The sequence below is a fragment of the Epinephelus lanceolatus genome, chromosome 19 (genome assembly GCF_041903045.1).
Source record: "Epinephelus lanceolatus isolate andai-2023 chromosome 19, ASM4190304v1, whole genome shotgun sequence".
Classification (NCBI taxonomy): Eukaryota; Metazoa; Chordata; class Actinopteri; order Perciformes; family Serranidae; genus Epinephelus; species Epinephelus lanceolatus.
The window spans coordinates 21,492,562-21,507,242 of NC_135752.1; the positions used below are offsets into that span (position 1 = coordinate 21,492,562).

At 40.6% G+C, this 14,681-nt stretch overlaps 1 protein-coding gene across 1 annotated transcript; it reads left to right on the forward strand.

Moving 5' to 3' along the window:
• Positions 1–2,918: 2,918 nt before the first annotated feature.
• slc5a1 (solute carrier family 5 member 1) lies at positions 2,919–12,659 on the forward strand. Its single transcript, XM_033647395.2, has 15 exons — positions 2,919–3,136; positions 3,664–3,735; positions 4,104–4,208; positions 4,440–4,499; positions 5,381–5,485; positions 5,586–5,691; positions 6,087–6,167; positions 6,264–6,472; positions 7,454–7,589; positions 7,695–7,802; positions 7,908–8,058; positions 8,149–8,317; positions 10,262–10,477; positions 10,582–10,687; positions 10,774–12,659. The coding sequence occupies exons 1-15, from the start codon at positions 2,999–3,001 to the stop codon at positions 10,986–10,988; spliced, it is 1,977 nt and encodes a 658-aa protein (XP_033503286.1). The 5' UTR covers positions 2,919–2,998; the 3' UTR covers positions 10,989–12,659.
• Positions 12,660–14,681: the final 2,022 nt, after the last annotated feature.

Below are 14,681 nucleotides of genomic sequence, written 5' to 3' on the forward strand. Positions count from 1 at the left end.
TAGACATACTTTGTTTTAAATAAAAGCCCTATGTTCAAAATTTACTTAAAGGGCCATTTCACCCCAGAATCATACATATTGTTCTTCTCTTACCTGTTGTGCTATTTATCAGTCTAGATTGTTTTGGTGTGAGTTGCAGAGTGTTGGATATATCAGCTGCAGAGATGTCTGCCCTCTCTGAAATATAATGGAACTAGATGGCACTTAAAGCACCAAAATAATACATTTGGAACTATTTTTTTCCTGCCAACAGTATCACCATGAACAGGGAAGCGTGCATCTACTGCTAGCTCACCTTGCACCACTGATCTTGCTAATGTTACAGCTCAACCAAGGAGGATGCCATTAATGTTTACATCTTGCACTGTCCTGAGCATGTGCCTCTCATCTGTGAGTAGATGCTTCCCTCTGCACAATGATAGGGTTGGCAGGTGTAGTTTGGTGGAAAGAAAATAGTTCCTAAATGAAACTGCTCACAACAAGGTCTGTGGATTATTTTGAGCAGGCATGTCCAAAGTCTGGCACAGTCGTTGCCAGTGGACCAATTGAAAACGTCCCACAGCCCCGCACAATATTAGTTAATTATGCAAGATCACTTTGCATTTTTTTCCCCTACATCTCCCAATGGCAGAACTATCATACAGTTTGTAGACATGCATCAAGTAGGAACTATGCAGGTGGAACTGATGTGTTTAATAAGCAGAGCAAACAGAAGGGTAACCTCACAGCAGAAATGTCCTGCTTGGCAGCAGACATAGCCACGGCAAAGAAGCATAAAGCCAGTCATGAGGACCACTGCTTCTAGGAGCTGTGAAGGTTGAACACATTTTAACTGAAAGATGAAATAAGAAAAAAATTTAATCCATATTTTTTGTAACCCGTAATGATAAAATTGGCTGGCCCCCAGGTATTTTCACATTATCTTATCTGGCCCTCATTCAGAAAAGTTTGGACAACCCTGAGCTTGAGTAACTGGGTCATGATTTCTGTAAAGAGACATTGCTGTTGAGTTTTTCAAATGTACTTTTTTGGCACTTTGAGCACCACAACCCGAGTGCCATCTAGTTCCATTATACTGGAGAGAAGGCAGACATCTTTATGGCTGATATCTCCAACACTCAGGAACTCACACCAAAACGATCTAGATTGATAAATAGCACTACAGGTGAGAGGAAAAATCATATTTTTGACTTTAAGCAAAAATACAAAAATAGTAGGGTAAAATAACACCTATCATAAGTACCAAGTACTGTATGATATATTATTGGATATAATTATTGATGCATTATTGTGTACATCTGCATCACTATAATGTTGCAGCTGGTCAAGGTGGGGCTAATTCTTATTACTTACTGGGTAGTTTGTGAATTTTCCCTCAAGGATCAATAAAGTTTTATCATAGTGCATCATACGTTATGTCTTGATTATATTTCGAATGATTTTTCTGAATCTACAAAGTAACTAACCTATCAAATAAATGTAGTAAATATTTGAATTTATCCTGAATTGTATTGACGTCCTAAGTTCTATAAAACAAGAATACCCAATTAAAGCACAAGGAGCTTGAAATTGTACCTGAGTAAAAATATTTAGATATTTTTCACCATTGGGAACCAAACTTTTTAAACAATCTGTTCCTCATTTGTATGAGCTCATAGTCGCCTGAATCCTGGATTAGTTTCACTGTCCTGTAGAGACACCTTGTGGCTTCTCATAATACTTTCTTTATATTTTTTATACATTGATGTCCTTTAATTTTCCAAAAATCATGCCTTTTTAGAGGTAGTTTACCACAATGACACCTGTATCAGCTAATGATCCTATGTTTTCAGTCTCTGTTGTTCTTCAAACATTCGCCTTTAGACTAATAATTAACACACACATCACATAAACAGTCACGTCCTCTCTGTGGGTGGGGTGAAGTCGGGGTTAAGTGCCTTTTATTTGTACTAGGCTTACAGTAAATGAGAAAATAGTTCCTTGTTGATGGAGCTATTTGGAGATCAAATGAGATTTTGCAAGATTAATAATAATATTTACAGTCACTCGTTTGTGCCTCTCCCTGGATTACTCTGCTTTTGTATGAACATAAATGGCCAAAAACGTCCTCTGATACTCTACTTATGAGTGAGGTGTGTCATCAATAGCTGCGCTGCTCGGAGAGTCCTGTTGTACTTATTGACAGAGGTGAGCTCAGTGTGAGGGAGCAGTGAGAGGACTACGTGACAAACATACAGTACATCTGGTTTTTATAAGGAAGCAGCAGTTGTGGAAGAAGTCTTTTATTTTAATACCACAGTGAGGAAATTTAGTTATGAGTAAAGCCCTACATTGAAGATTTCACTTCACAAGTACAAATGTATTAACAGCAAAATGCCCTTAAAGTATTAAAGTAAAAGTACTTGTTGGGCCCTTTAAGAGAGTTCTATCATTATATACATGATTGGATTATTATTATTGATGCTTGAACACATAGGTTTAATGCCGCAGCTGGTGGAGTACATTTTCACTACTTTATAAGTTCATGGTTTAATCCATAGAACAGTATTAGAGTTTGGTTTTGGATGGTGTTATTTGTCCATGTGTGTGTTCAAATTAAGTTGAAGTGAGTTGAATTTAGTTGCAGTGCTGATTTAGTCAGTCCTTTGTTTTAAAGGAACACCTGTTTCTTCACTTGTGGTATTTCCTTGTGGGTTGATCATTAACAACATGTTTTTAATCACCTGAAAGGTTACACATTTTAACACATTTATTTTCACAAATATGTGTCAGCAAAGTTTATTTGCGCATCCAGATACACTTGAAATCAAGCACAATATTTGGTCATTTATTAGACAAACACAATCTCCCCTGCCCAGCCCCCCAGTTTTCCCACACTCTCTCTCACACACACACAAACACACCTCAGCCAAAGGTACATAAGTGTCTGTGCAGGTGCTTCACTCAGAGAGGAGCGACTCCAGCGACACTCCTTGTCTCCGTTAACCCTTCCAGCAAAATGTCTCGGGACTATTTTGGATTCTCCTATATAAGGAGCAATGCAAGAAACAGCACGGCCACCGTGGCTCTTAACAACCCAGCTGATATCGCCGTTATTGTGATCTATTTTTTGGTTGTCTTGGCTGTCGGAGTATGGGTGAGTCATCTTTCAGTTTGCCATTCTTTAAATCCCTCTTCCCTGTGAATAGTTAACTTCTCACCAGTTCTATAGTTGTTGTATATAAGAAAAAGAGGAGCCTGTCTGAGCTGCAAGAGAAAATCTAACAATGATTTAAATGTTTTTAGATGTTTGGGAATCCAAGATAATGATAATAATTTACATACTTAATTAAGACATTTTAGCACCTTTACAGCAGCATTTTGTAGGAAATTATACACAATGGAGTGAGTCATATTGTGCAATCACAGCATCTCACTCAGCAGCCTGGGTCGCAGTATTTCATAGCAGATCAAAGTATTTTTATGAATGCATATGAGGAGTAATTTTATTGTCACACTACTGAGTTGTATGCAGTGATTTTATCAGTCACTCTTACAGCAGCTATATATGAAATAAAATGTAATCATTCACAAATACACACCGACGTTTGAAATTAAGTGTGTTGCTGTTTTGCACTAATGCATTTATGGATTTTCTTAAAATGTGCCCGTCTCCCGTTGCAGGCTATGGTCCGCACAAACCGAGCCACTGTCGGTGGCTTCTTCCTGGCAGGGAGGAGTATGGTGTGGTGGCCGGTGGGTATCTTATTGCTGTGAATAAGACAGAAAGTTTCTTTAATGCTTATTGAATGAAGATCTGTCTTGTGGGGAATTACGGCCGAAAGACTGATAAGTTTTTATTGTTTTGTGCTGGTTTAAAATATGAATCAAAGTGGAATCATTTGTGTAATATCAGGAATTATTAGGGTAATAAGGTGTGTAAATCATTTTTCCTTATCTATTTCACTGGTGACATGACATGGCATAAAAAACAGCTGTCTGGAAACTTCTTTGATATCTGTTCAAAGCTGCTCTCATTATCAAATGCACTTGAAAAAAAAGTTGTGGCAATTCTCAAAATGATCCATGCATGTTATTTATAAGTATAATAATGCACTCCACAGATCGGAGCATCGCTGTTTGCCAGCAACATTGGCAGCGGCCACTTTGTCGGGCTCGCTGGGACTGCTGCAGCTGCAGGCATCGCCATCGGTGGCTTTGAATGGAATGTGAGTAATTACGCCATTATCACTTCTTACATAAATGTATTTCTTACCTGTGACAGATATCAGTTATCTGTGTCAGGTGAGCTGATAAGTGTCGCTTATCTGGTGAGTTTTACCCTGCAGTGGATGGAAGGAAACAGAACAACGACAGAGGTTATAGTTATAGGGACATTTTGAGTTAACAGTGGCATTAATTATTAATTGGTTGTGTCCTTGTATGTTTGTGTGTTTCAGGCTCTTATAGTGGTCGTCATTCTGGGATGGCTCTTTGTGCCGATCTACATCAAAGCTGGGGTAAACAGAACACACAGTCTTTAAATATTAATATCTCTATCCAAATATGCATTCATAACCAATCTAACTTATAGTCAGAGGTGGAACTAAGCAAGTTACTAGAAAGTCTCAAGTTTCGCACTCAAGTCCCAAGTCAAGACTGAAAAGTCCCAAATCCTACACTTTGAGTTTTGAGTCCTAAAACAAGTCATAATGCGTCCAAGTCAAGTTGCAAGTCTTTTTTGATTTTGTCAAGTCCAGTCTGAAGTCACTAAATTAGTAACTTGAATCTGACTTGAATCCACACCTCTGCTTACCCTCCTGGGACCTGAACTTTTGTTTGGTATATTTAATTTCTCTTGATATTTGGGATCAGTAGGACCTGAGACGACAATAAAGTACTTCCTAATTAACAGTGTCTTCACTTGTTACTGTTGCTAAAATTGGTCAAATTTGTTGCCATATCAAACTACAAACATTATTAACCATGGATAAACAAGTTTCAACCATAAAATCTGATCAGGTTTTGGGCCTTGTCCACTTTTGTGTCAGGATCAGCTGCAAAGTGACTTACATGGATTAGTGTGTTGTGCTCTTACTACCACTAGATGGCACAAAAAAAGCGTCAGCGAATAAGAACAACAGGTCTAAGTTATGCAAAATAAAGTATAAGGTCAAGTAAACCCAAAATGTGATGTCCTGATATGAGGACAAAGGGTCTCAGGAGGATATATCTATACGTTTCAGTCAGTGAGTTCCTAATATATATTGTATCTTTAAAGGCAGAGTTTCTTTTTCCTGCAAAAATGAAAGTGGGAGGTCAGAAAAAAAAGTAACATTAGAGAGCAAAAGTAAGTAAAACAAACACAAGTAAAAATCTAATTGATCATGGATGTGTTCAGGTGGTCACCATGCCCGAGTACCTGAAGAAGAGGTTTGGAGGACAGCGTATCCGCATCTATCTCTCTGTGCTGTCCCTCTTCCTGTATGTTTTCACCAAGATCTCAGTAAGTCCCCACGTGTTAACCCTCACTGCGATGTCCTCTGTGTCAACATTGTACCAGTATTATTGATCGAAATGATGTGTTTTCTCCTCTCTCCTCTCAGGCAGACATGTTCTCTGGCGCCATTTTTATCAATCAGGCTCTTGGGCTGAACATCTACCTTGCTGTTGTCATGCTGCTAATGATAACTGCGCTGTACACCGTCACAGGTCTGTCCTCATGCGATGCTTTCACCTTCTTTTCCACTTAACTCACAGATCACTCATAAACTAAGGCAAGAAGTCTTATCTACCTTACAGTATGAGACGATTCACAACTGGGGGTAAAGTCTTCTGGGGTCCATATGTGGAGATGTACATACACAGACACTCTTTCCTCCTGGATGACTTATCAGTGGTGTGTTATTGCGGTTAATTACCCGTGAACTGTGATAAGCAGGAAACGGCCTTCTGTTGCTGTTTTGTAATAAGGCATACACACCTAAACTTTAGCTTTACAGACTCTAAAACACTGAATTAGGTCATGTGCACACTTTTGATTTTATTCTCTCCAATAGGTTCAGTTATGCACATTAGAGGTGATATATTGTGTTGATGTATTTCAGGTGGACTGGCTGCAGTGATTTACACAGACACGTTACAGACCATTATCATGGTTGTTGGATCATTCATCCTTATGGGCTTTGGTAATATGGTATTTTCCTTTTTTTTAACCTCATTCATTGTGACAAAAGCTGTAAAAAATGCCTGTAAATTAAATTAACTTTGACACATGTCCTCAGCTTTCCACGAGGTGGGAGGTTATGAGAGCTTCCAGCAGCGCTACATGGAAGCCATCCCTTCCATAACGACCAACATCACTGCGGACTGCTACGAGCCTCGGGCTGACTCCTTCCATATTTTTAGGGACGCCATTACAGGAGACCTGCCGTGGCCTGGCCTTGTGTTTGGACTCACCATTCAGGCCACCTGGTACTGGTGCTCAGATCAGGTCCGTCAAGCACAATTGGCATTTGAATGACCCTCATGGTTACACAAACACACACAGAGACACATTCAATTGATTCCCAACACATTTGTACACACATTTACAAGCCTTTATCTTCCTGTTTTTGCCAGACTCACTCATGCGGTCTGAGGCGGCCTGCTGTGAGAGGAAAGACATGCTTTTAGTTAATACACTTTCAGAGACTGAGATAAGATTAACAGGCAGACTGTTGCTGGATCGCTGTGGAGATGCTAATTGAAATGTTGACATCCAGCACAAAGATAAACACATTATAGTCTTTATTTCTGCTCAGTTAACAGGGGAGAATACTTACTAGCAAGGGTCAATTTTGCTTTGTTGGCTTAAAGGGACAGTTCACCCCAAAATCAAAAATTTCTCTTCTACCTGTGGTGCTATTTTTCAGCCTAGACTGTTAAAAGACAGTAGCTCCCGTATAAAACTGCTCACAACAAGGTCTGTGGATTATTTTGAGGTGATTTCTGATGATTTCTGGAAAAAGACATTGCTGTTGAGTTTTTCAAATGTCTTTTTTTGGTGCTCTGAGTACCACAAGCCAGATTTGGCCTTAGTCATTAGTTCAAGGTCCACACAGTTTAATATATTCAGCGTCATACTTGAGTTTGGGCATGTCGTTGAGCTAGTTTGCTGTCTCTGTCAAGTAGCTGTCCGTGAGTCACTCACTCTACAGCAGGAGACTGCACTTAAAAAATAAAAGCTCTGTGCCAGCAATTCACTGTACTTCAAAAAAAGTGTGTTTTTGTGCAAACTTGACACGTTAAGGAGTCACTTGTGGTCCATTCAGAATGGCTTCATGACCCACTTTTGGTCCGGACCCACCGCTTGGGAAGCACTGGTTTAGAGTCCACTATAACCTGTTTTTACATACATTTAGCCACCCTGTTAACTGATTGTATGATGGCAGACCTGACCTTTTCTCATCTGTGACATGCTGTTTTTCTGTAGGTAATTGTCCAGCGTTGTCTCTCCGCCAAAAATTTATCTCACGTTAAGGCAGGCTGCATCTTGTGTGGCTACCTGAAGCTGCTGCCCATGTTCCTCATGGTTTTCCCCGGGATGATCAGCAGGATCCTGTATGCTGGTGAGTGCTACTATTGTAGCTCGTGCACATCTTACCACTGACATATTGGTGGATTTCATTATTTATTTATTTAACATCCTGCTGATCTCATTCATTTTATTCTAGATGAGGTGGCATGTGTGGACCCGGAAGAATGTGAGAAATACTGTGGTGCCAGTGTGGGCTGCACCAACATCGCTTATCCAAAACTGGTGGTGGATCTCATGCCCAACGGTGGGTGGCTAAAGGCCTCTGTCTTGTGAGCTGAGAATGCAAATGGCAGCCTCATTTCACAAAGTTACCTTCCCCCATTTTAATCTGTTATCCTATTTATTGTAGGTCTACGAGGTCTCATGCTGTCGGTGATGCTGGCCTCTCTGATGAGCTCACTCACCTCCATCTTCAACAGTTCCAGCACTCTCTTCACAATGGACATCTACACTAAGATTCGCAGCTCAGCAAGTGAAAGGGAACTCATGATTGCTGGCAGGTAAATCACACTGGTGTTCAGTTTGATATGATTTCTGATGATGAGAGAATTCCTACCAGCCTCACTGCCACTGTCTTTGCCTGTGTCTAGACTGTTCATTTTGGTCCTAATTGGTGTGAGCATAGCATGGATCCCAGTGGTGCAGTCGGCCCAGAGCGGTCAGCTCTTTGACTACATCCAGTCCATCACCAGCTACCTCACACCACCTGTTGCAGCTGTCTTCATGCTCGCCATCTTCTGCAAACGTGTCAATGAGAGTGTGAGTTTCCCCTTAAGTCTTTAATTCAGTTCATTTCAACATTTCAAATCAGTGCAGTCTACTGCCTGTTCCACAGACACAAGACTAAGAGTCTGCAGCCAGCCTGGCAGCTGGCAAGATGCATGTTCAACATCTTGGTTTAGTGTATTAGCATGCTAATTAGCACAATTCACACCTGAGGTACAGCAGAGGCCAATGAAAACTTAACTACTAGATGTTTTTCCCTGATGATGGCACTAGCTGAAAAGTCTAGGGAGCTCAAACGTGATTACAGTTCACCCTGAGGGGGACATGAATGTGTGCACCAATAGATATCTCACCCAAAACCACCAATGTAAACCTCATGGTGGTGCTAGAGATGAAGTCAGGCGATCACCAACGTCATTTGGATTCATGCTCTGAGCACCAAATTTCATGGCACTTAATCTGATACTTAGCGAGATATTTCAGTCTTGACCAAAGAGGTGGGTTAACTTACAAACCAACAGACGTTGCCACCCATAGAGTCTCTAGTGTGGATAAAAAGGCTGTGTGGTCAAATGCAGTCCATTATAAAGATCTTAAGTAATTACTATCCAAAGGTCTTTAGTGACACCTTTTTACTGCTTGCTCTGACTTCTTGTGTAAGTGGTTGTCTTCTGACCATAAAGCAGTTGAGTAACCTGGACATGTGACCAGAGGAAGGGTGGCTGGGCTCAGAACACTTTTGTTTAAAAGGTGGCGTGAGCATGGACCCCCCCCCCCCCCCCCCCCCCCGTTGATATGGTTCCTACTCTCATGTCACATTGTTTTAAGCAAAACACAGAAGTTATGCACACCATCAGCTGATCTGTGTCAGTCATCAGCCGATTCATACGATTATAAGTCACAGTCACATAAGCCAGTACCTTTAAAACCATTCTAACATCCCCTTCAGCCTCAAATGGAGCGACAGCGTTGCCAGGTGGGAAATGTAGGATTATCATACCAGAGACTCAAAATTATCGTATTTTGAGGAAATTATCGTACACCCGTCATAACCAAAATAACAAGCCTACTGATGCGCTATAGGCAAATGTAGTCACTCTAGTGTTTACTTTTTTGGTTTACTTTTTTGTCATAGAGAAACATGATAACAGACAAGAAAATAAAGAGTGATCTGGCTTCACTTAGTCTCCTCTAGTGTTGTGGGGTGGACGCAGCTGACCATCCAGCCAATCGTGCTCGTTGTTCAGAGACAAACGTCACCCGCATGTCTCGCTAAGCAAAGCGCGATTGGCTAAAAACATGTCACATGGGAAGAAATGTCTTCAGGGTTCACAAAAAAACTCTGGTATACTGATTACAACCACACATTCACGAAATGGTCAAATTATCATACATTTAGCCTTTTTTGGGATTATTGATCGTACATCATACAGAGGGCACTTTGCGCTGCATTTTTAATGTATGAAAAGTGCTTTACAAATAAAGTTTGAAGTTTGAAATTATCGTACAAATATGATAATTATCGTACACCTGGCAACGCTGTGGAGCAACACCTGCAAGCTAGTCCAGGCAGTCAACTCGAGCCGCACTGATTCATACATACAGGTCATACATCACTCCATATGTCATCAACAAAACACACCCTCCCAATGTGGCGGTCTAAGCTGCAAAATCTAGAGTCTAGAGGCCAAAGTCTAACTATGTTCTGTTGTTGAAATAAACATTTAAAACGTGAGTTGTCTGACTGAACTGTACTTTGTGTGTGGTGCTAGCAAATGTTAGCATGCTAACACACCTAAACTAAGACGGCAACCATAGTGAACATTACACTGAGTAAAAACTAGCATTGTCATTGTGAACACGTTGCCATGCTAGTGCTAGCGTGTAGCTCAAAGCACCACTCTGCTGCTAGCATGGCTGTAGTCTTGATAATACGTAATTAATATACTGATAGTTTTACCTATCTTCTTTCCTCAGGGTGCATTTTACGGCCTCATGATTGGCCTGCTTATCGGCCTGTCCAGGATGATAGCTGAGTTTGCATTTGGGACAGGCAGCTGCGTTGAACCCAGTAACTGTCCAACCATCATATGTGGAGTCCACTACCTCTACTTCTCCATCATCCTGTTTGTTATCTCGTGTGTCTGCATCCTGGGAATCTCCCTCATGACCAAACCCATCGACGACAAGCATGTACGAGGCCGGATAAATTATTTATCTCCCTAACATAACTGGAAGACACTGCAAATACCAACTTTATAAATAATTTGCTTCACCCCCTGTGTTGTGTTGTTTAGTTGTATCGACTGTGCTGGAGCCTGAGGAACTGTACAGAGGAGAGGGTTGACCTGGAACAGGACGATTGGGTTGACAACACTGAGTCCAACAATATGGACATAGAGGGTAATCAGCAGAAATACAGTTTAAACACATATAGATGCATTTACTTTAGTAGATTTTCCTCATCGCCTTTGTCTCCTCCGTCACAGAGCCCGACGAGGAGCCAGGCTTGTGCAAGAGGGCGGTGATGTGTTTCTGCGGCCTGGAGCAGAAAAAAGCCCCCAAGCTGAGCAAAGAGGAGGAGGCGGAGCTGCAGAAGAAGCTCACAGACACCACAGAGGTGCCGCTATGGAGGAACATCGTCAATGCCAACGCCCTTATCCTCCTCTGTGTGGCTGTCTTCTTTCACGGTTTTTACGGTTAAAGAAACCACAGTCGCTCTCAGAATTTATATTTAAGTGACAGGGGTTTATATGAATGTAATTCATGACCACATAAACTATTGCCCACAAAATAACAGACAAGAGACCTCTCTATACTGTATCATTATTACTGTATGTAAGATATGTGTGGCTACTGAACTTCTCCAGGACATAAAATATATTTTTGTAAAGTATTTGCCTGTCTAAAACTCTTAAAAATATGTCACTACTGTGCACACATCTGGCATAACATTTGTTAATGTACATAATCTTTAATTTTTATTATTTGTGCAGCTGAAGTAAACCAGTAAACCTTACTGTAACATATAAACAGTGTTGGGGAAGCGACTTGCAAGTTACTAATTACTGCACACTGGAAGAAGTTGAACCACAGCAAAGCTACCCTAGGGAGAAATGTAGTTTTGGTAATTAAAGCTACTTAGAGATCAAATACTCGTCTATTCATGGGAACCTTTGCTTTGGTTTTGTACACAATATCCATCAGTCAAACACCTGCCTTTCAGAAGCAGGTCTCGGTGTGGGTACTGCATCAAGCAGGATGACTCAGTTTTCCAGGTAACTTCTAAAAAATAGCATCCAACAGCTTCTTTGAACATTTGTTAGCAGTCATCAGTACTCTTAACACCTAATTCAAGTTTAGTTTTATAAATCTGTCAAGGCATGCCTTCACAGCTTACAGTAGAGAAACAGTTGTAAAATAAAAATCATTCTGTCCCTTTTATGGCCTAAAAATGTTTGTAGTTTCAGTAGTTAACTACAGAAAAACAATAATATAACTAAACAGCGAGTGTAATTATGTGTAGTAACACGTAATACACTTAAAACATGTCAGTATTATGCATAAATATTCACATCTGTTGTCCTGAGTGACCCTGTGCACAGTTGCAGATCTTCCAATGATATCTATCAGCTCTCTTACTTGTCTTTACTGTTGCTGTTTATGGTTGTAAGCACGATGACAGAGGGCAAGAGTGACTCTGTAAATCTAAACAGCTCATGAATGGAGCTGGACCTTGAAAGAGTGCACTCACGCTGCTCTTAGTAGCAGAAATATAATATTTAATTTGTGCTAACACACATAAAATAATCAGAATGCTTTTAGTTAATGTAGTAATGTGTGACCATCTTATCTGATTCAGTTCAGCTACAGTACTTCTACTCATGCAGCTGCTGATATATAAATGCTTCTTTATTGTGTCATGGACTTTCTAGTTTACATCCAAGTGACAAGAAAGTGAATTTAGTCATTTTTTAATACAGAATACTGCCTTAAATCATAAAAGAGAGATATCACATGTTAAACAAAATATGTAGCTTACCTTTAATTAAAAAATATGTGGGTTTCTGAGAGGATTTTAAAATTCCTGGTAATTGCTACTGTTTACTACCTCATCCTACATACGCCTTGTTTTTCTCACAACATGTGCTCAAAGTCCACAAGTGCTGTAACTTCTCACATCTCTGCACCTTACTGTATGTTGTTTTAGGTGTTAATGAATAAAAACACCTCAGGGAAGAGGGGTTGTAAATGACTCAGAGCACTGTTTGACTCTCTTTGCTTCCCTCTAGTGGTTCACTGTGAACATGTCAAAATCATTGGTTTGCTGTTTATTTTACTGCGACATTAAATTCCTGATAAAAATCTGCTCTCACTGGGGCTGCATTGTGTTTTGTATGTACCCAGTAAAGTCATTCTGAATACCAAACACGCATGATCACTTCTTAATGTACCGTAAGTCATTCCCATTGTGACACACCTATCTTGCTCTTATCACCGACTCTGTGGTTAATGTGCACTAATGTAGGCCTTGAATATGTGCGTGATGAATGATTTATGAGCTCTGCCTTGAACTTGCATGCTTTTGTCCCTGCCTAATTCTCTAGAAGCTGCATACGACTTTATATCAGCTCGAATCAAACCTCTGGCAGTGATCCTGTTGGCCTGTATAGTGACTAAGTGCAACAAACCACAGTCAAAGGTCAATACGGAGGCTCGTCTTGCTCTTAGCAGTCAGACGAGGCATTTTTCTTTCAGCGGTGAAACCCAAACGCCATCTGTCAGCCACCGTTACCCACAACGATGAGTCATGAAGACATGACATGTTTGGAATTCTTTGAAAACTGCAACCACGACTGAGTCGATTGTGACAGATACGGACAGCCAGAAGAAGAAGAGCCTAAATAGAATGAGAGTGCTGATCCCATTTTTGTTCAGATTATAAGTCATATTATATTTTTTGAGGAAGACATAGTTATGTGTTACTTTTTTTCATTTATGGTTTCTAGGTTTTGTTAACCCAGGCTGTTCTCTAAGCAGTAAGTCACCGTGTTAACTGGAGTCTGAGACATAGGTATGGCTTTCCACTCCACAGGGGCCACCATAGCCAGCTGAGTTTCAACATGTAACGTCTTTCAAAATATGGCATCCAAAAGCATTCTCAATATGGGATGGAAATAAGAGTAAAGAACAAATCAGTAATAAGTAACCAGAGTGTTTAATTCACATATATGGGGCAGCTGTGGGTCAGAAGGTAGAGTGGTCACCTACCAGTAACAAGGCTGATGTTTCAATCCCAGGGCCCTGAATCTACGCGTCAAAGTGTCTGTACTGTTTATCTGATGAGTAGGCGGCCTCGGCTGAATGTGTGTGAATGGTATTGTCACCCTGTGTCATAAACTAGAGCTTCATTTCCATCATGTAAAAAAGCATCAGTGCACAGAGCATGAGAAGATGGCTGCAACACAGTGGCCCCCTAGTGGCACAAAAGCCTCATTACACAGACAACATTACTCCAGGACTGCAGATGACCAGACAAGACAAACTTTAAATGGCTTTAACCTTTCTATTGTACAAGCTATTTAGGTTGCAGTCAATTGGACTTTGAAGGACATATCAGCCATCACACCTCAGGTCCAATAGTCCATAAATAATAGTCGCATACAGTGCATTTACTGCAACTGTGCAGTGGTGTTCACTCCAGCACTTTCTTTGAAGTGCCTGGCCACTTGTTTCAAACTAATAGGAGGCAGCATTTCACCTCCAAGCCAACTAGTGCAAGCTCTCTTAGCTTTTTTAGTCTAGTAGATAAGCAAAATAAAATCACAGATGTCAAGAAAGAAAATATTCCTCCAGCTATTTTTCTGTATTAAACATAAAAGCATAGTATAACAAGGATAGGCGTCAAGATTTGTTTAAATTCCTACCCTGCCTTTGTTCTGTAACTTTTTCGTTATGTAATTAGACGAGTTTTGCCTCTTTTTGGGTGGCAGGATGGAAAATTGTCATCCTCCACATTGTCGTGTGTCAGAATGACAATGACAATGAAAGACAGTTGGAGAACAATAGGATGTAGGCTCTACAGGATGATTTTTTCCTTGGCAACTACCAAATGAGGTGGCACTGTGGTGCAGTGGTTAGTTTTGTCGTTTCACAGCAAGACAGTTCCCTTCTGTGCGGAGTTTGCATGTTCTCCCCATGCCAAAGACATGCAGGTTAATTGGTGACTCTAATTTGTCCTTAGGTGTGAATGTGAGTGTGCATGGTTGTCTGTTTCTATGTGTCAGCCCTGTGATAGTCTGTCCAGGGTGTACTCTGCCTCTCACCTCAGCTGGGATAGGCTCCAGCATACCCATGACCCCTAACAGGATAAGTGGTTACAGAAAATGAATGAATG